Source organism: Panthera leo, chromosome D4, assembly GCF_018350215.1.
Source record: "Panthera leo isolate Ple1 chromosome D4, P.leo_Ple1_pat1.1, whole genome shotgun sequence".
In the NCBI taxonomy this organism is placed as follows: domain Eukaryota; kingdom Metazoa; phylum Chordata; class Mammalia; order Carnivora; family Felidae; genus Panthera; species Panthera leo.
Window position 1 is genome coordinate 79,925,170 of NC_056691.1, and position 22,411 is coordinate 79,947,580.

Below are 22,411 nucleotides of genomic sequence, written 5' to 3' on the forward strand. Positions count from 1 at the left end.
CCAAGTTTGGCTTTGAATCCTGCAACCTCTTTGACCCACTGATTACAGAGAAATAGCTAAGCATTTAAAGTGAGCAAAGTTTTTGTTGGGTATGCTACTTTTATCATTTGCTCTTTGTGCTCTGTTATTATGAATAACAGGTCAAATATAATTATGAACAGTTTTATAGCCACAGAAAGAATATGATTAAGATGTGGTCCTTGTCCTTCAAGAGCTCACAGTGCATTGGCTGAGGCAAAATACATAACGAAATGGAAGAATATTCAGTGATGCCCTGCTACTGTGTTACTTATAAATAGAGCTAGTCGCCACAGTATTCTCTCTGTGAAAGGAGGAGGGAATGATCAATTCTGTATGGGGAAGAAACCTTATTGAGGAGGGGATTCTTTTATCGGCTTCTCCAGGCTAATACAAGGGAAAGCAGTCCTGATGGGGAAAGGCCTAAAGGTATAAAATAAAATAGCAGAGAGCCACCCCTAGAACTACACTTGGGTCTGCACAGCTTAAACCTCAGGTAAGATAGAGCAAGACAAAAGATAACTGGAGAGAGCTGGGGAGAAGACTGTGGAAGATCCCTGAGGACTACACTAAAGATTTTGTACTTTATCTTGATGGCCAGTAAAACATTTTGTACTGGGGCGTTACGTAGTCATGTCTCTCTAAGATGAGCATAGAGAATTTGTGGAAGACAATTACAAAAACGGTATCAATGTAAATTGATCAATGTAAATTTCAGTAACCATTTTGAAGAATAAACCAAAAAAAAAAAAAAAGCTGAACATTTTACCATCTTCTCGGGTGTCATCTACATTTGCGTTGGTGAGAAAGAGGAGTCCAGCCAGATGGAATACATCTGCATTGTTGCGGCCACCACCTGCCCCACAGCCCAGGTCGCTCGTCTCTAAGACTTGAAATACCTGTCCAGAGGTGGTTAGCTAATTTAATAATTCTTAGGAATTAACTCAAGGCAAAATGTGGAGTCTACTTAGATGTATAAATTATTTCCCCGAAGAATTACAGGTACTGGTTGTCACATGGGTAGAACAAATCAGGCCATCGTTCATCTGTCAAACGGCCAAAGACCAGATTTCCCAACTTCATTATTTTAGTGTGTCCTTTTATATTTATAAATACACACACATTCAATATTAAAACAAGAACTAAGTTTTACACTTTGGTGAGAAGATTCTTAGGAACTAACCCATGGTGTGTTGGACATAGAACGAATGCTGTGGTCAATATAAGATCCAAACAAACAAACAAATAAATAAATGCATGAATGACTAAATTAACAGACAAATTAATTTTTAAGTTGCTAAAAAGAAATGAGCACAACCTCTTATGTTTAGAGGAAGAAGGCTCTAGGTTCTAAGTGGGTGAGAACTTGTTTGGGGAAGCTTATTCCAGTTTTAATTTTGATCCCAAATGTTTTTTTTTTTTTTTTTCTTTTCTGAATGGTTTTAACTGTATAGTTATCTTTCTTTTTTGTTCAAAGAAATTCAAGCCTACAAAACAGTTAGCAGGGCATAGGGGAGATAAATGGGAACTTAGGGGAAGTGAATAATTCTCACATTCTTTTGTTCCAGATTTTAATGAGAGTAAAAAAGAAAACAAAAAACAGAAAAGTCTCCATAGGCTGCCTATCCAGTCTTCCATTATGCTGCCACTTTATAAAGCCCCCTGCCCCCAGGTTCAATCTCAAAATCGTCCAAATTGATGGCACTTTTGTCCCAGGAATATAATTGCCATTATGGTCATATGCTACACTTGGAAAAACAAAAAAGGATGAATCAATGTTTTAGAGACTAACACGAGGATAGCTTACCTTCCTAAGAGCCATTGTTTTGAGTATATTTACAGAAGAGCAGATCCAGTCTTCCCTAATTCTTCCCCACAACCTACCCTTGGGGCCACACTTTGTGAAGCATTATGCAGAGCCACCCCAAGACCCAGCAACCAAGGCCATGCACCACTTAACTCTTTCCAGAGGTTTCTTGGCTCTTCTCTGGACTCCATATATAGCACTGTCCACTGCTGATAAAGCCACCCAGGAATTTGACTCAGTTGCCATATTAAGAGATACATGTTGGCTTGGAGAATATGATGCATCTGCACTTGGAGACAGATGAACCTAAAAGATCATTTGAAAAAGAAAAGACAAGGTTATTTGCATGAGACAAAACTTCACAAGTAGTTATATTTATAGTCTCCTTTATTCAGAAGAAAATTTGATTGTGACTCATAATTTGTGGCTTACCTGGAGCTGATTGCCACACTTTTCTTCGATATTTAACCAGACTGAATCAGACACCAACTCTGCTGTCTGCTCTCCTGTGACGATGTAATAGACCAGGAGACGGGCTGAAGGAACCATGTTTTGTGTCACTGGAATGTTTATGTTTTGATAGGATGAATCTGGAAGTTTCTCTCTTGTGCCAAAGTGGACAATTTTGCCCTTAGATAAAATCTAAAAATAAACAGCAGTAGTGACCATGTTAAAAAACAAAAGTTTTGCTTTCAGTATGGAGCTTGGAGACGGAGTAGAAAGTATGTTAAAGAGAAAGAAAGGTTCCTGGTTAACAGGAACCAGGAAAGGTCAGGAACCTTTCCGTTTACTTAATTCTTTTCTTTCTCACAAGTCAGTTGGATAGGAATATTACGCGCACTGTGTAGATAGATAAAGGGACTGGGGCTTGGGAATTAACTAAATGTCATACTGATTTTAGCTCAAAATCACATAACTAGGAAATCAGAGAGCTAAGAGTTGATCCCAAATCTATTTAAAGTCATCATGCTGTCACTAAAATCTCTTTTGTTTTATTGATTGAAACAAAATAGATGCATGAATAGAGTGCATCTTATTTGGGAATTAAGGTTTTTTTTTAATTAAAACATTTTTTCTTTTAATGTTTATTTATTTTTGGGAAAAAGAGAGAGACAGTGCAAGTAGGGGAGGGGCAAAGAGAGGGAGGGAGACAGAATTTGAAACAGGCACCAGGCTCTGAGCTATCAACACAGAGCCTGATGCTGGGCTGGAACTCGGGAACGGTGAGATCATGACCTAGGCCGAAGTTGGATGCTTAACCAACTGAGCCACTCAGGCGCCCTTTTTTAAAAATTTTTTAATGTTATTTATTTTTGAGAGAGAGAGACAGAGTACAAGCAGCGGAGGGGCAGAGAGAGGGGGAAACACAGAATCCCAAGCAGACTCCAAGCTCTGAGCTGTCAGCACAGAGCCTGATGCGGGGTCCAAACCCATAAGCCGTGAGATCATGACCTGAGCCAAAGTCGAAGCCTTAATCAACTGAACCACCCAGGTACCCCTGGGAATTAAGTTTTAAAGCCAGAGATTAGGTTCTGTATTGGAGACATATGGTTAAAAAACAAGTTACAAACCACATGAACCCAAAATGTCCTCAAACTTAAATTGTCCTCAAACTTAAATAGACTGCATATGTGGTTTTGGTACATAGTTCCTAAACAGGTCCCATAATTCTTCATCCATCAATATGATCTGTGTTCCTCATTTATTTTTTTAAACTTCTTTCTCAAAAATGTTGAAAAAGCTATCACCACCTGTTTGGCCTGGCCACTGGAATAATTCATTCCATTTCTTTGGCAATGTCAGGAAGCCCTTAAGATTTCCCCCACCTTCTGTCCTAGGTTTCACCTATAGGCTTGATTGGCCACCTTTGTTTAATATAAGGGATGTAATAGGGATGTTGCTAAAGGGTAGAATTGTGGTAGATATCATATGACTCAACTCTTAAGAGCAGGATTTGAGTCTCCCTTTTATGCCAATGAAATGCACATATTTGAAATAGGTTTAGGCCTGTAATCTTTGGCCATGAAATAGAGCAGAGGTAATGTGAAAATTTAATCAGTCTCTGTGGAGTAATCAGGCTCTCTTAGGCAAAGGGCGTATCAGATAAGGAGTCAGAGGTTCCCAGTTCAAATAAAAAAAATATTCCTCTTTCAAGCTGAGTGACCATGGTGAGCGTTTTAACCTCTCTGTTCCTCAGTTTCCTCCTCTGGGAAATGGTCATGAAAATCATGACCCATCTCAAAGGTTTTTGAAAAAACTGATTATCAAATTGAATTATGTCCTTGAAAGTACCTTGTACAAACAAATATAAGGGGTCATTCTAATGTTCCTCTGTAAGCAAAGAGAAATGTTCAAGGTGGGGGAATAGATAGTTTTAAATCTATCATTCCTGTACTTACCAAGTAATTATAGTGAGATATTTTGTTAATATATGGACTTCTGGGGGTAACAATAATATTCAGATATTCTCCCACAAGCAAAGGTTTATAGTTTCCAGTCCAGTCAATATAAAGGTAACTTTGGCTGAGAGATGAATATGCTATTGCTTGGTAAACTTTGCCAGCTTGATTTTCTTCCGGAAGAGCTGGGTCATCAGTCTTGACCTGAAAAGGGAAATTTCAAAAAAGACATGTGGACTGTGATGAAATATTTTTTATGAAACATACCTTGTAAATTTCTTTCTTTGCTTTATAAATTTCTAACTTTCACAACACCAGATGCTAAAGAGGAAAAAAAAAAAAACCTCCACTACTCCAATGTTTGTACAGCTGTGATATCAAGTAACTTTACAAAGACTATGGACAATAATTGGAATAATATGGGGTTATGAGCTATGGTGGGAAAGTCTGGTGAAGAGGAGAGGCAAAGATGCTTCTGGAACAAATATTGGCACCTTTCCTGAAATGTCATGGAAAGTTGGGGACTCCTCTTCCCATGGGTTAGCAGGGATTGGGGGTAAGAGAAGGGTGGTAAGAGGAGGCCTTGAGGACTGGGGACAGGAGTGAACATTGCACAGACTTTCTGGTCCAGTTTCATTGTAAAGGAGCAGCACGGAAGTGTACTTATAAATATGGAATGGGGCAGAAATGATATCATGGCTAATAACCCCTTTGATAGCAAAGGGGTTATTAGCTCACACTCTGGAGTGAGCTATGCATTGGTTTGCATCCCAGAGCCACCATTTATTAACTCTGGATAAGTTAATCACAAGAGAGGTTAGAAGCCTATATTTCCACAGCTGCAAAATGGCAAAAATAATATTCTCTAATTCATAGAGCTGACTAACTGGGTATTAAATGTGTTCAACAGAAAGCTCTTAGCATTTCCTAAGTGCTTAGTAGATGATAGTGAATGTATGCATGTCACTGTCATTAATGTGCATTAACTAATCATTTATGGGGCGGTGGGGAGGGGGGCGGATTGGGAACTTATACATTAGTTGCTGAGAGAGAAACCTGTTAACTGAGCTCTAAAGTAGAGTGGCTCATGAAGCTAGGAAAAAGGGAGACTTCCATGTGTGACTCCTTTGTGTCCCTGAAAAAAGATAAGAAGTGGGGGTGAGGGAGAGAATGTTTCTACCACTGACTTCCACTGCTATACTTATTCCGAAGCTATACCTATCCTAATAAAGTCTTGCTAATGTAAGAGAAAATCATTAATTCCCAAATAGAAAATGATAGATTTATCTTCCTCAAGAACCAGGCAATGGATTAGCATATTGCCTCTGGTGCCTTCCCCCCACCCCCCCCCTTTGAATGCAAAATTGCGGATCTGTTCTCTGGACTCATGTTTAAAATCTGCTGCATCTGTTCTGCACACTAGCCAAAACACACAGTCAAAAAGCACACATTGTCCCAGAAAGTCCAACAGGAGAATTCAGCTCACGTTAAACTCCAACATCCTTGCTCCAGATGGAAGATTAACCATAAACGAAGCTACTCCATCACTGGAACGTGTTACACTTTTCTTCGACTCCAAGTTAGACATCTCTTGGTTTACATCGACCGTTTGTGCGCTCAGGGTCACCGGGACCCCTCCTACCAATTGGTCAAATGAATCCTTAACCTGCACCTGTTTGCCAGAACAGTCCAGATCCATTTCAGCAGCTCATCACTTTTTTTTTTTTTAAAGCGGAACAATTCTGAAATAATTTTTCTTCTTCCCCACCAAAGTATAAATTATTCACATTTAACTCAGTAGAGAGAGGCATGGCCTTAGATTATAGAACGGCCTAATTCTATTTAGATACTTTAAGCACATACAAAACTTGCTTTAGCTTGGTAAATCTTTCTCTCTTAAAAGCCAGTGACCCACAGTGAATATTAAGTAACACATTTTAATTATACTAAAGTTGAGTTTTAATAGCAACACATTTCCAAAGAACAAAAAGGTAAAACACTCTGTTCTAGCTTTCTAAGTTAAGAACAGGGAACAAAAATTTTCATCTTAAAAATGATTATTTTTTTATATTATAAATTATAACATGTACTGTATATAGTGAAATATAAAATACTAAATAAAATATAATTAGAAAGTCAAATGAACACATTAACGCTATACTACCAATATTTTAAAAAGGAAAAGTAGAGGGAGGAGAGAAAATAGTAAAAAGGAAGGAGGAAGCAAAGAGAGAGAGAGAGAGAGAAAGAGAGAAACAGAGAAGCAAGAACAGAAAGAGCCAAAATGGAAAGCATGGCGAATAACACAGAGAGAGGTGAGACAGGTGTATGCAAAGACCACAGGGGCAGACTGAAAAGCACAGAAATGCAAACTCAGATAAGACACATGGGAAGTAGAAAATGGGGAGAGAAAGGGGTTTTATTTTCAAGGAGTGATATTTCTGTTTTAAGGCTTTTGAAGAACATGCCACCAAATAATTTTAAATGTTAGCATTATTTTTACTTTTTAAAAATTTTTACTTTTTATTTATTTTTGGGAGAGAGAGAGAGAGAGAGAGAGAGAGGACGGACATGAGCAGGGGAGGAGCAGAGAGAGGAAGACACAGAATGTGAAGCAGGCTCCAGGTTCCAGGCTCTGAGCTGTCAATACAGAGCCTGGCGTGGGTTTTGAACTCAGGGACTCTGATGAGATCATGACCTGAGGTAAAGTCAAACGCTGAGTCACCCAGGCGCCCCAAACGTTGGCATTTTTTTTTAACTATAAACTTACGGTGTTTTATTTACATATAACTTAATGTAATGCTTTTTAAGGGAATGCCTAGCACAGGCTACCTGACTACTTGCTAAATACCGGCACTTGCCCTACAGGCTGAAATCACTCTGAGGCTGAAGCTGGCCAGCAGTTTCCCACCTCCTTTTGCATCTTAAGGAGCAGGTTTTACAAATGAATTCCCTCTGTGATTCCCTTCTCCAGCTTCCCTCCCCTGTTTGCCATCCCCATGCTCTCTGTAAACAGAAAAAGAGAACCATATTCAGCAATCTTCCCTCCTTCATCTACCTTGATAGAATACGGAATCCCGGGCTTCATGAAAAGAGGAGTAGCAACCAAATTCAGTTTGTAGGGAGAGAGGACATATTTGATGCCAGGAATTTCTGCCTCTTCAGAAAATCCACCTAAAGAAATGACATGCATCACGTTGACCTTTTTTAAGAATATGCCAATCCTTACGGGGATCTGTTTGACCTGTATATGTCTCCACAGACTTATTCACTTACTTGCTCCATTCCTGCACTCATTCATTTATCAGTAGTCTTGGTTCAAAGGGGGTAGTGCAGAGAAAAGTTTAGACCTCAGGTGTTTTCCAAAGCCTTATATCCAAGGCTTGTGCAAGGAGAGCTACAGGGTTGGACTGGGGAGGAAGGTGAGGAAGGGCCACCACTTTTTCTCAGTGGCCTGAGTTTCAGTTGAATATGTACAAGGGATTATGGAGAGAGGGAAAGGACTAGGCACTGAGCTTTGCAGGGATTCACCTGTAGAGCACAGGGATATGGAGAGATATGGAGAGGAAAACAGAAAAAGAGTGCCTGAGGTAGAGGGAGCCCTGAGAGTCCACTGGCAGGGGCCCAATAACATACAAAGCTCCAGTATCCCCAAAGTCCTTTCCAATATTACATCCGTAACACCCATATGCATATCCTATACTTCGGCCAACTGGATAATCAGCCAGATAATCTCAAAGATCAAGTCTTGCCTGCTACCTGTGGTATGTCCTCTCTATGGATGGTGTCCCACTTCTCCCCATCTACCATCCCTGCCTCAAAACCCTACTTATCCTCAAGACTGATTACATTCAGGGTGCTATACTTGGTTGCTCAGCAATCATCTAGGAGCTCACCTACCTCTGAAGGTCAGTAGCATTAAGTACTTTGCCTAGAGGGCAAATAGAATTCCTGCTTATAACAGAATTCTTCGTTTACCTGTCTTACAGCCGATGCTAGTTTGTAAGCCACTTGAATGCTGGGATTACACACATTCATATTTGTAAGCCTGTATGTTTAGCAACACTCTTTGAATATCTCATAAATGTAGCTTAAACTGAATTTATTTGAAATAAATTGAGAAAAAATAAAAGTAAAAAACAAACATTAAAATAATGTCGAAAGTAATATCCTGGGCAAGGAGTATCATTCTCCAACATCTATCAACCATTTGATAAATACAAGGTACTCAATAACTGGATAATTATCGCCATTCTTCATTCTACTACCCTTCAAGGACAAATACAAAGAGGCGGAAGGGGCCTTGGGGACCATGTGGTCTAACTCTCATTTCACCACAAAAAGGAGAGGCTAGTGTGGTTACATAACTTGTTCAAGTTAGTTTGGAGGTTTAATACAAACCTGAAAATATAAAGAACATCAGTAATCAAGACGCCAGAAGTAAGACAAATTGACCGAATTTGGAGTAATATTTAACGACTATTACAAACCACTGGAGTCGGGGTTGAGAGCACAAAATACTTTTAAGGATGCTAGGAAAGTAATAAGTAGAAAGAAGGAGGAGGAGGAGGAAAAGGAGAAGAGGGAGCAGGAGAGGAAGAGGGAGGGAGGGAGGAGAAAAGAAGATAGAGGGGAAGGGGGAGGAGGGGGCTAATACCTTATATGGTATTCACTAGCTGACAGGTATTATTTTACGTGCTTTGCATATATTGACTCTCTGATCCTCACCACAACCCTATATGTATGCTATTATTGTACCCATTTTAAAACCATTATCTCTGATTTTAGATAGAATTCCTGAATATTACAGCTGAGAGGGGCTTTAGGTGGTATATTCGTTGTACGGATAAGGAGACTAAATGATAATGCAGTATCTTCCATTTGCATAGCATTTTATCACACATTTGTACATACCTAATGTCATTTAGATTTGTATTCTTACCAGGTGAGAACATTGGGGTGCTACATGTTCAAGTCACATAGCCTGCTAGGCTACTCAAGATGTCAACTGGGCAGTGCTATCCCATTTTTGCACATGGGGTGATAGAGACCCAATGATAGAGTGGCAGAGCTCTACTCTAATCTGTTTTTAATGATATGAAAAGGAATATTTAGCTATGGAAGAAAATAAAATATGAAAGAATTTTAGAAATTATTTATACTTTTAATATGCTGTCTAAATATTATTCAAGGAAAAAAAAAACTTACCTGTAGACTCTATGACTGTGACACCAATATAAAGGTACTTGTTGTTTAAATCTTCCAGACTTTCATAGGACAGTTCCTTGGTTGCCATTTTAGAGTTAAATGTGACTTGAGCAATTCCATTGATCAACTTTTTGAAAAGGGAAAATGAAAGAGGTATTTCAGAGAAGAAAGAGGTATTTTAGAGAAAATGAAAGAGGTATTTTCAGAAAGAGGTATTTCGGTTTGTTGGGGCACCTGGGTGGCTCAGTCAGTTAAGCGTCCGACATCAGAGAAGGGAAAAATTAACAAAATCTGCCTTTATTACCTTCTAAATAGAAGGCAACTATCAGAGGAGTAGTTTATTGTCACCAGTAGAGTCAATGATTGAGTCTACAGTTGAGCCCAGAATACTATTTTCTAACTTAGTTTGGGTAGATGTATAGGAAGAGTCTTAAACACTATATGGTTCAACAAGGTTGGTTGTTGTTGGTTTTTTGTTTTTTATACTAGCTGACACAGATTCCTTCTTCTAATCTTTGAGTTGTCACCCATGTTTCTGGGCCTGCTTTTAGTTCACTTTTGCTCCTGAGAGTTTGTTGGGTTCTATGATATTTAATTTGGACTTCACTGCGTACACATGGAAACACTAACTTAAAAACACCCAATGGGTAAAGGGACATAGAGTTAAGTCATATCGTATTATTTAATTATTAACCACAACAGTGAAATAGATGTTGCCTTATTTTTCTTCTAAAATCCAGTAGCTTGAGGCCAGGGACTTTTGTCTTATTTACCTTCAAATCTCAGTGTCCAGCATAAAATCTTACATTAAAAAGAGGTGTCTGATTTATAACTTGAATAAATAGAACTCTTTGGAAAACTATAGGCTAAATACAAACCACAAGATGATACAAACCACAAGAATATACAAGAATCAGTAGAATGTATACAAGAATATACAAGAATCAGTAGAATGACATGAGCCCTTATCATCTGAGGTATAGTGTCAAGAACACTGAACAAGGGATAAGGGGACCAGGGCTCTAGTCTGAGCTCCGGCAACCACTAGCCCTTGACCATGAACAAATAACTTCCCAATGAGTTCATTCACTCAGAAATATTCATAGAGCACCTGTCATTTGCCAGGAACCAGGTTGGCTCTGGGCATATAATGGGAACAATTCAGACCCACAAAGGGTTCAGTGTAGAGGATGAGAGAGAAGCAAGTAAACCATTGCAGTAAAGAAGGGCTTCTCAGTCTCAGCCCTGTTGACATTTTGGACAGGATAACTTGTTGTTAGGGCTGCTCTGCACATTGTGGGAATTTGGCAACATGCTGGCCTCTACTCACTAAACACCAGTAGTACCCCCCTCCTTCCCAGCTGTGACAACCACAAATGTTTTCTGGACATTGCCAAATGTGCCCTTGGGGGTAAACGATGTCTCTGGTTGAGAACACTGTAATAAAGTACAAAACGTACTCCAGTAAGGGAGGCTCGAGAGCTGGCAGGGGCAGCCAACCTAATTTACGGGAGTCAGGGAAGACTTCTCAGAGAAAGGGTGTTAACACTGAGACTTAAAGAGTAGGAAGGGATTAGCCAGGCCACAAAGAGGCAGAAGCCACAAAGGGACAGAGCATTCCCAGGCAGGAGCGGCACTGCAAACACCTGGAGGCAAGAGAGACTAGTGAGAGTTCCAGGAACTAGTGACCCGAATAGGAGAGAGGGAAAGGGGAAAGAGCAGGAGACAGGCTGGTGAGGGAGGCTGATGTCACGCAAAGTGGACTTCATCCTGAGGCTCAGGAGAAGCCAAGAGAGCATTTTAGCTTCGACTTGCACACCTGTGTAAAATGGGGGGTTGGACTCGATGATTTGGAAGTGACTTTTCTCCAGCCTTTGTGATGCATCTTTAGGTACAAGTGAACGCACGTGTCTTAACATCTTACCATTGTGTTTTGCATGGCTTCTTGCATCATTTCTTTTTGATCATCTTTTAAGTCGTCTCTTATTCCGAAAGTGACATAAACTTCAGCCTCATTGACGACTTTATTATAAAAATATCTGCCAAACAATAATGCCATAGAATTGTTTTGCTAACATGGTTACAATAATAAAATTCAGATCAAATGTAACAACTCGAAATTACATAAAGCACTCGATACACTTTTTTTTTTTTTTTTTTTCAACGTTTTTTATTTATTTTTGGGACAGAGAGAGACAGAGCATGAACGGGGGAGGGGCAGAGAGAGAGGGAGACACAGAATCGGAAACAGGCTCCAGGCTCCGAGCCATCAGCCCAGAGCCTGACGCGGGGCTCGAACTCACGGACCGCGAGATCGTGACCTGGCTGAAGTCGGACGCTTAACCGACTGCGCCACCCAGGCGCCCCAGCACTCGATACACTTTAAAGTGTCTTCCATCCCCTATTATATCTCATCCTCATAAAGCTATAATAATAAAGCCGAAGTGCGGATTTTTATGACTCTGTGCTAGATGAAAAAAACGGATCTTGCTTGAGGAGATCAAAAGACCTCAGGTCCGGGATCAGGAAACACTGCTTCCTTGATGATTTTGGTATCAGTGAAGCACTGTGCCCTACCTTCTTTGACACCTTTGGAAGCAGCACGCTCAATCTCATTGTTAGAGGAGATAAGTTCTTTTTTAACATTCTAACTTTGTATTTCCTTTTTTTAGTTTAGAACTAAAGAGAGGCTAAAGGAAACTTGCTGCATAGAAAACAATACTATAAAAAAAAAAACAAAAAAAAAAACAAACAAAAAAAACAATACTATAGCTAGAGTTAACCTCCCTTATCCGTGGTCTGCACACGTAAAGTAAGTTCCTCCATTAAAAGAAGTCAGTTTGTTGGGGTGCCTGGGTGGCTGAGTCAGTTAAGCGTCCGACATCAGCTCAGGTCATGATATCGCAGTTCATGGGTTCAAGCCCCACATAGGGTTCTAACAGCTCGGAGCCTGCAGCCTGCTGTGGATTCCACGTTTCCCTCTCTCTCTGCCCCTCCCCAGCTCGTACCGTGTCTCTCTGTCCCTCAAAAATAAATAAAACATTAAAAAAAATAAACTACAAGAAGTCACTTTGTTAATTCTCTGTCAGATGAGTCTTTATGTTGGTTTAGACTAAGTAACACTCTATTTTAGGAATAAATGCTACTAAGAAAGGCAGTGTAGGATAGGGTTGAAAGGCCTGAACCCTGAAACCAGACAGACCATGGGACTTCCTAGCTGTGAGATCTTGGGCAAATTACTTAACATTCATGTACCTCTGTTTCTTCATTTGTAATATGGGGACAGAAATAGTAACTATCTCATAGCGATTTCATAAAGATTAAGTAAGCTAATATATACAGAGTACTTAGAAAGATGCCCAACACATATAGTTATGCAAATTGGTTATTGTTACTAATAATGATATTATATTGTCATTTTTAAATGACCTGAGCTTTTGTGGGAGATTGCTTGCAAAACTAACTCCAGTTCTCCACTGCCCCATATATCTACCACCTTTGGAGCTCCTTGTGGGTAAAAGGTGTAAAAGAAATCTGTTTCCTTTGGGCTGGTCTTGTAATTTGCTTTGGACAAAAGAACGTGGTAGAAGTGATGGACTTTTATGCCTTCCATATTCTTTCTCTGAGCACTGCTGCTACTACAGACAGATCTGCTAGATGATGAAAGATACACATAGTCCAATTATCTTTGTACTTTCAGTCAATCTAAGTCAACTGCCAGGCATGAAAATAAGACCTCCCTAGACCAGCCAGCCCCCAGGTGAGCTGCCAACCGACCCCAGGCACACGGGGGAGCACCGCTTACATTCAGCCTGGACCAGATCAGCAGAACTGCCCAGCTGTGTTGTAAATGGTTGTGGTTTTAAAGCATTGGGTCTTGAAGAGGTCATGCAGCATTAGCTGGTTGATTAAGCCATTAAAAAATGACGAGAAGTAAACTCTTCACATCTCAACCCCAATATCCTTATGTCATGCTGGTTCCTAAACACACACATTGAACTTAAAACTTTAGGAGTTTTTGCTGTTGAGTAACCAACAAAACTAAAATCAGAATCAGCAAAAAATCAAAACAAATAAACTATAAGCCCAATGTTTCCTCAGTCAATCCCAAAGTCACGAAAAACACTGCCAGTAAATCACAGATCTCTGCAATATATATGCAGATTAGATCAACACATTGTACACCTTAAACTTGCACTATGTTACATGTCAACAATATCTCAATAAAGTGGATGGAGGAATCACACTTCTCACTTTGGGCAACTATCACCAATAAGAGTTAGCACTCAATTTAACTGGATGATCTGAAAAAAAAAAAAAAAAAAGAAAGAAAAAAGAAAACTTTCTTACCTTGCTTTTATAGTAATTTCAAAATCATTGAAGTCCTTATAGCCAATGAAACTATTTTCTGGTTCTATTGAGACAGAAAAATGTGGCAACACTGAAAATAAAAACAAAGAGGCAATTTTACCGTTTAAATTAGAGTAGCCTTCTTTCCGGTATAGTTAGACAAGCTGTGACATCAATACAACATCCACCTTGCCATCGTCATCCTCCTTCTCATCACTGTCAGCAATATCTCTGGGACACCTCCTACTCTACCCATCAGAGGTTTATCCAGCTCTGTGTACCAGAAGCACTTTGCTTATACTTTGATTACAGCATTTATTCACTAAAGTATAAGCTCCTTGAAAACCAAAAAGGCTATACTCTATGTATCTTTGTATCTCTCCCCCTCCCATGCTTCTCATGAGCCTTAAACATAGTATATGCTCCATGAGTTTTGTTAAGTTTAAAATAGAAGAGGAAAATTCTGGCTGATTTAACAGTTCCCTTTTTTGTCTTGTAGATAAACCCATCCAGTCTCCAAATTCCAACATAAAACTTTGACTTTAGTCAAGAAGAGAAAGCTTATAATTAGCTAAAAGAAAGAACATTCATGCAAAATTTAAAATTAGGGTAGACAGGAAGGAGTTCTTTCCCTCTCTCTGTCTCTCTCTGGTATCTTGATTGCTCAAGAAAAAAGAATTTCACCTGTCAAAAGGGCACTGCCTTCTCTTTATACTAAAGCTGTGTACCAGGGCTTATGGATTCTTTATTAATTTTTTCTTGAGGGAGAGAGAAAGAGAGAGTGCTCGAGTGGGGGAGGGGCAGAGAGAGAGAGAGAGAGAGAGAGAGAGAGAGAGAGAGAATCCCAAGTAGGCTCTATGCCCAGTGCAGAGCCCAATGTGAGCTTGATCCCATGACCATGAGATAATGACCTGAGCTAAAATCAAGAGTTCAACGCTCAGCCAACTGAGCCACCCAGGGGTCCCATAGATTCTAGTTCTATTAACCACCGAAACTGTTAATAGAAAATTGGGTAATTGGGGCGCCTGGGTGGCTCAGTCAGTTAAGTGTTCCACTCTTGGTTTCAGCTCAGATCATGATCTCATGGTTCATGGGATTGAGCCTGACATTGGGCTCTGTGCTGACAAAATGGAAATAAAGAGGAATGCACTTTGTTGCTCTAGGGTGCATTCCCTATTTTACCAAAGATGAAGGCAGGTGTGTTCTCTCTGATATGACATGGAGGAAAACATTTCATCCTTTCATCTAATACCTATTTGCTATGTGGCAGGCATGCTCCTATTGACAAGGATATCCCAGTGAACAGAAAGATACAAACCTTGTCCTTAATGAGCTCATTAGTCAAACAGTAAAGACAGTGGTAAGCAAATAATTACACAGAAAAACACCTATACCACAGTTATGAAAACCAATATACATTACAGAGAATCCTTCCCAGGAAAGAGAAGTTAGGAACAGATTTGCTGAATAAATGGCTTTTCAGCTGAGACTTGAAACATGAGTAGGAGTTGGCTAGGTAGTGGGGGAGGGGAAGAATGTTCTGGGCAGGTGGAACATTGTGTCCAAAGTCACCACTGCTGGAGGGAAATAAGAGGATGAATGGTATAAAATGAGGCTGCAGAGGAGGTAGGCAGGGGCCAGCTCAAAATAAGGATTTTGATTTTGATTAGCAAAGGAACAAGGAGCTATTGGGGACTTTTCAATAGAGAAATAACATGATGAGATTTGCATTTCAAGATTATTTTGGCCAATACCAAGTGAGAATAGCTTGGAAGAAGGGACAGCAATTAGGAGACTTTTGCAGTAGTCCGGGGAGCGGGGGGAGCCTGGTGATGAATGGATGAGGATGGTCTCAGATGGTAAGAGGTGGATGAATTCTAGATATACATGAGAAGCAGCAAACATACTTGGAGGGAGTGGGATCAGGTAGGCTTATAGGTATTGAGAGGGTAGAACCTTTGAAATTGTTTCAGCATAACAAGTTATTTTTTGTCACTGTTTTGTTTGCCAATCGTTAACATCTGTGGATTTATTCTCCATATTATTATGAGTCTCCTGGAGGAATAAAAAATGACTTCAAGCAAAACAAAGTTAAATTTGATATCAAAGCACATAAATACTCTAGTAAACAACTATAAGAATGGAAAGATAAGCTATTTATATGTTAATTATTAGTCCATTAATACGATTGATTTCGAAATAAGAATATCTTAAGTTTTCAGATAAATATATTAGGGATTAGTGAGCCAGAAGGAAAATAGCACTGAACTTGGGGGATGCAAACCCAATTGCTCTCGTTCTTGCACCAGTTGGTTTTAATGACTTGAGTAAATCATTCGTCTTACTGGGTTCTGCTCACTTCATCTCAGCCTACTTAAGCTTCTCCTAAAATCATAATTTTTGACCGTCATTAGTCAAGCTCCCTGGGGGACTAGGTCTCTTCTGGCTCTCTGATGAGGAACACAAGTCCAGAGAGGTTTGTGAGCTTATTGGAGGGTAACAAAGGCATGCTAGAGCCAGAGCCTAGGCCTTCCAACAATGAGCACACACCCCCTCCCCCCCGTCCCCGCCCCCAGCCACTGTTTACAACCATGCCAGCCGGGCTGCCTCTTCATCTGGGACTGATTCTGCCGTAAGTTCACTAATGGAAAGCATTAGTGCACAAACACTAATTTTTTTACAGGTAAGCTTTTAATTATCACAAATTACCATATTCTTTAATCTCAAAATATGCGGTTGCAGTCGTTGAAAAGTCCTCTTTATATTTAGCTCGGATTGTCCACACACCGTATCTGTGGAAGGAAAATATTTAAAATTATGGAAGTCATCAAGTAGTTTTAATTTGCCCAGAGGAAATCCAATTGATTCGTGTTTTAAGGAGGAGAAAATGGGGCGCCTGGGTGGCTCAGTCAGTTAAGTGTCCGACTTTGGCTCAGGTCATGATCTCACGGTTTGTGAGTTTGAGCCCTGCGTGGGGCTCTGTGCTGACAGCTCAGAGCATGGAGCCTGCCTCAGATGCTGTGTCTCCCTCTCTCTCTGACCCTCCCCCGCTCATGCTCTGTCTCTCTCTGTCTCAAAAATAAATAAATGTTAAAAAAAATAAAGAGGAGAAAGTAAGTAGAGATGAATTTAGCCTACGTAATGTATTTTATTTGTGTAGAACTTTAAGTAACAAACAAATAATTGAGCATTTTCAGGACAATAGAAATTGTTTGGTAATTAGTTCTTCATATATTGTTATTTTTTTCAGGAATTTTGTCTTAATCTAGTCAATGGCTTTGATTTGAAGAGCTTGTGAAACTTGAGGATTAACTTAATTAATCTAAACCATAATTATACTAACATAATACTAAAATCTGCACTATAGTAGGACAATGTTTGTAGAAAGATACAAGTCGAGCTTACCCAGATGATACAGCACACACCTCACATAAAAGAAGTTATGGTTAGAGACAAAGCATGGTTCATTTAAAGAGGAAAATGTCCTGGGTTTAATTAACAACCTCTATTTAAAAATATTTACTGAGCACTGGAGAAACAACTGGAGATAAAAATGAACAAAATGGAAGAATTTGTCTTCATAGAGCTACAGTCCAAGAGATTTGTAATTCCCACTTTTCCATTTACTGGCAAATTGGATTTGGGCAAGTTGCTTAACCTCATTTGTGAAATGAGAAAAATGCTATTTATCTTGCATGTTGGTTATGCAATCAATATACTTAATATTGTGACTATCATCATCATCATCATCATCATCAATTCAATGAATATTTGCCAAGTGCCTGTTATGTTGAAGTGCTAACGATGTAACAGTGGGCAAAAACAGACAATAAAGAGGCATATAAATAAATGTAACATTGAGGTAAGTACCATGAAGTAAATAAATAAGAGAGTAAAAAAAAAAAAAAAAGAGAAAGAGAGAGGGACTACATTAGATGGTGCATCCAGGAATAGCCTCTTTGAAAAGGGAGCATTTACTTTGTGTCCCAAAGAATGAGAGGAAGCCAGCCTTGTGAAGAGCAAGGTGAAGCACATTCTAAGCAGAGGGAACACCATGTGCAAAGGTACTGGGGTAGAAAAGTAGTGATCGTGAGGGGTTACCATGTCTGATATAAATAAAATCTGTTAGGGAGCAAATGGCACAAGATGAAGTTGGAGAAATGATAATAGTTATAAAATAATAAGATCAGTTCCGTGTGATAGAGCATGTAATATTTTCAAGGAAGTATGCATTATAAAAATTAAATCCCCAACTTCACTCACATTTCTAGAACATCTTCAGTGAATTAATTGCAAACAGCAAATTAACTGCAAACTCCCTTCCAGAGGTCAGAAAAATGACCATAAGGAGATTTTGCTTTAAAGTTGTATTTAGCCATTTATTTTTTTTAACTTTCAAATTGATTTTTTTTTTTAATATGAAATTTATTGTTAAATTGGTTTCCATACAACACCCGGTGCTCCTCCCAACAGGTGCCCTCCTCAATGCCCATCACTCACCCTCCCCTCCCTCCCTGCCCCCCATCAACCCTCAGTTTATTCTCAGTTTTTAAGAGTCTCTTATGGTTTGACTCCCTCCCTCTCTAACTTTTTTTTTCCCCCTTCCCCTCCCCCATGGTCTTCTGTCAAGTTTCTCAGGATCCACATAAGAGTGAAAACATATGGTATCTGTCTTTCTCTGTATGACTTATTTCACTTAGCATAACACTCTCCAGTTCCATCCACGTTGCTACAAAAGGCCATATTTCATTCTTTCTCATTGCCAAGTAGTATTCCATTGTATATATAAACCACAACTTCTTTATCCATTCATCAGTTGATGGACATTTAGGCTCTTTCCATAATTCGGCTACTGTTGAAAGGGCTGCTATAAACATTGGGGTACAAGTGCCCCTATGCATCAGCACTCCTGTATTCCTTGGGTAAATTCCTAGCAGTGCTATTGCTGGGTCATAGGGTAGATATAAGTACACTTATTTGTCTTGCTCTATTATAATTTCCATGAAGACACGGACTGTAGATTATTCATTTCCATTTTGTGTATTCATTCCCTATGTGCTTTGCACATACCAGGAAGATGCTCACTAAATATTTATTACATTGAATTCATTTTATTACACTGAGCAGTTTAAACTGTTCTTACATCCATTTTTAAAATGTTTACTTATTTATTTTGAGAGAGAGAAAGAGAGAGAGGGAGCATGGGAGGAGAAGCAGAGAGAGAGAAGGAGAAACAGAGAATTCCAAGTAGGCTCTGCACATGGGGTTTGAACCCATGAACATGAGATCATGACCTGAGCTGAAATCAAGAGTCAGATGCTTAACCACCTGAGCCACCTAGGCGCCACCTTAAATCCTTTTCACAGGAGGCCTAAATAAATAAAGAAAGAAAAGAAAAAAGAAAAGAAATGGCTCTGAGAACACTCTCCCTCCTGAAATCTGTCTTCTGGTAGTCTACACAGACAAAGACTACAGAGGACCAATATTTTTATAACTCTCAGAGCAAGGCATGGGACCATACCAGCCTTTTAGACTGATAGTCTCTTAGGTTCCTTGAAGGGTAGAGGGTTGATGGTTTTAATGAAAAAAAAAAAATCCTGGGGACTATTTTTGTCTCTCCCAAATTTTTATTTCTATATATAAAGAGGATTGATGAGAAGTGGGAGGTTTTTGTTTGCCAGAAACTGAGCCTCACTTCTCATTAGACTTACATTTTGTTTCACACTTACGTTGTGCCCTTTTTGTTTAAGAACATTTTTTAGGGTCTTTCTACTTTTTCATTATTTATTTTATTTTAGTTCCAGTTAGTTAACACGCAGCGTTATAGTAGTTTCAGTGTATAATATAGTGATTCAACATTCCATGCATCACCCGGTGCTCATGACAAGGGCACTGTTTTGCACAGCCTCCTTTCTTTCACGCTTACACCATTTGTTAGCACTAGGTGGCTCCATTTGACGGGTTATCTGCCTCACAACCAAAAGTTCCAGATGTGCTTTTTAGAGAAAACTTATATTAACAAATACTTTAAAGTACTTAGGATTGGATGGAATCTTGAAGTCAGGAAAAGAGATGATTCCGGTATAATCATTTTCTTCCATAATGTCCACTTCCGATCCTTCAGGATCCTTTGAATAAAAACAAACAAACTCAAATCACATAAGCCACATTAAACAAGTCAATTGATTTATATTATCTTTGACTTGTGGAAATATTTACTAACGAATATCTATGTCTCCAAATTAAATATGAAGGAGGAAGATCACTTAAATGTTGTGAAAGGCAAATATGGTTCATTTAAGCTCCCTCTTTTTAACCTCTCCTCCATGTCCTGCCACAGGGAGAGGGAGGGAGAGAGAGGGAGAGAGAGTCAAAGAGAGAGAGGAAAGGAGGGAAAGAAGAGGGAGGGAGGACAGAGAAAGAGAGAGAGAGAGAGGTTTATATTGGTGTTCGGCATATCCTAGTCTCAATTATCTGGAAGAGACTCAACTTTCTGTTGTAATAACTAAAAAAAGAAGTGTAACAATAACTGATGTTATAACTAACCAAATGTGAACTTACAGGCTTTATAGGTACCACAACCCAAATTCCATATCTGTTCATGTGAAGTTTTCCAAAGCAAACATGCTATAAAATGCTTTTATTAGCAAGACATTTTAGAATTGTGCCCTATGGACATTTTGAACTTGATTAAACACCCAAAATGGTTAATCAAACTTGAAAGTTTTCGTAAAGCTTCCCCCATAAATTTCCTTCTATGTGTGGGTTTGAAAATTATTGAAAGGAGGTTTTTTTAATTTTCTTTGGACTACATGCAGAGGTCCATTTTGACCTTAATCCAGAAATTTACCACCATGTGCCATGACTATGAAATTCACGGCCAGGATTTTAAGGTGTTTTTCCCTCGAGGTACAAAGGCCTATTCTGAACCAGAATCAGGATGGCAGCTAAATATCTTCTGTGCTGTTCTTTATCCCTGGAGTTCGTCCCACCCAGTGCTTCCGTGATGATCTCTCTTGAGCACTATTTTCGGGACACTTCCTGTATACAGATTCTCTGTGGCTCTGGGATCAGATTCCTCAATCCTCTCTTCTTGGGGCAGCTTATACATGGGATGACTGGCATCCAGTCTCCCTTGTGCCAGGATTTTTCAGCACTGAAGCTCAACTGGGAGAAATAAAATAAAATAAAAAGCATCTGTCCACATCCTCTTGTGTTTTCTGACAGAAAAAGGGCATTTGAGCTGACACTGCCTCTCCTCACTCTGTCCCCTCCCAGACTCCCAATACCACTTGGCCAGTTTATTTGCGATCTCATTTCTTACTCCCTCCTGCTGCCATTGGAAAACTCATCCTGTTCCCTACATAGGAAGTTCTCCACTACTTTTACAAATCTGGGTCTACTCTTTTAATTGAAACCTGTTCTATTCCAGAAAAGGATCGCTTCAGCCCTCCCTCTCACCTCCATTTAGCCTTCCCTCTGATCTCATGTGCCATTGGCCCTACTGTATAATTTGTTTGGTTTATACTCCAGTGGGTTTTGTCCTGTAGTATCTACTCCAGTATGTATAGCTATTCCTCAACTCAAGTCTTGGTTCCAGAGGAAAAGGCTCATAGTTTTAGGACAAGCCAGCCCACACAGACCCGTTATAAACTGGTAAATTCACATTGGCTTCCTAGTGGCTGTCAATGCCACTCTCACAGGCTTCTTCTCCTCACCCTCATTCAGGCAGTCTGAGGGGCCTCTCTCTGCACTTCTTCTGCTGCTGCTATCACACCTCTCCCTGCACCTAGGTTTCTGCAGCAGCCCAGCATGGGATTCCCTTACTGCACATCCCTTCACTTCTACTGTAGTGGTGCTCATGACTACACATTTGCCCTCCATTCTTTTCCCTGGTCTCTTCAGTAAATCCGCAGGGGTTCTTCCCTACAACCTGCTACATCAACTCTCAACTTCCAGGTCTGGTTATTCAAGCCTCTGGTGCCCTGTTCTAACTTTCAGATCTTATTGACCCCTCTCTTCCCAGGGATGCCTCTGCTCTGGAATCAGATTGCTTTCTTCCTGTCCAGTTCCTTTCACCTCTGATTCTGTTCTCGGTTGTTCCTTTCTAGCAACCTGCCCATGTCTTCTCCACCACTCTCAATTTGGCTCAATTGTTACAGGCCTAGTCCAAATCTCACTTCTTCCTTGACCTATCCCTTGGCCATCCTAAACTCTTTTCTGGACTGCTGGAGTTTACAGTCTATATCAATAGTTATCAGCCACATTCTTGGCACACTCTGATGTTTCACAAGTAAATCGTTATCACATAGTCAGAGGTTAAAGTTTGTTAAAGGTTTATGATTTTTGTAAGCTATACAGCATTCCAAGTTATCCCTGTAGTTCACTCCTTCTTGTGTTCTGGTAAGGTTTTCATCTTACAGGCTTTTTTAGTAGGAGAAAAGGGGCTGCAGCCTATTGTGAAAGACCATGACTAATATACCTGCTGTTAATGGGTGAGTGTTACTTCCTCACAAAAGTTTTATAGGGCTGTGACACAAACTGGTAAGACCACAGGAGGCATGTCTTCTATTATGCATGTTATGGCTGATAAAGGGTTGATAACTACTGATCCTTACTTATCTCATGT

The 22,411-nt window shown here is 39.7% G+C and overlaps 1 protein-coding gene across 1 annotated transcript in view; it reads right to left on the bottom strand.

The window, feature by feature from the left end:
- The window catches only part of C5 (complement C5), an 85,617-nt gene that overhangs the window by 51,834 nt on the left and 11,372 nt on the right, over positions 1-22,411 (bottom strand). The window contains exons 5-15 of the mRNA XM_042912455.1: positions 19,819-19,910; positions 16,492-16,574; positions 13,783-13,873; positions 11,357-11,471; positions 9,433-9,559; positions 7,283-7,398; positions 5,711-5,896; positions 4,225-4,428; positions 2,258-2,467; positions 1,979-2,131; positions 788-917 (exon numbers count right to left, since the gene is read on the bottom strand). Of these exons, the coding sequence (XP_042768389.1) occupies positions 788-917; positions 1,979-2,131; positions 2,258-2,467; positions 4,225-4,428; positions 5,711-5,896; positions 7,283-7,398; positions 9,433-9,559; positions 11,357-11,471; positions 13,783-13,873; positions 16,492-16,574; positions 19,819-19,910 (1,507 nt within the window). The remainder of the gene's footprint in view (positions 1-787; positions 918-1,978; positions 2,132-2,257; positions 2,468-4,224; positions 4,429-5,710; positions 5,897-7,282; positions 7,399-9,432; positions 9,560-11,356; positions 11,472-13,782; positions 13,874-16,491; positions 16,575-19,818; positions 19,911-22,411) is intronic.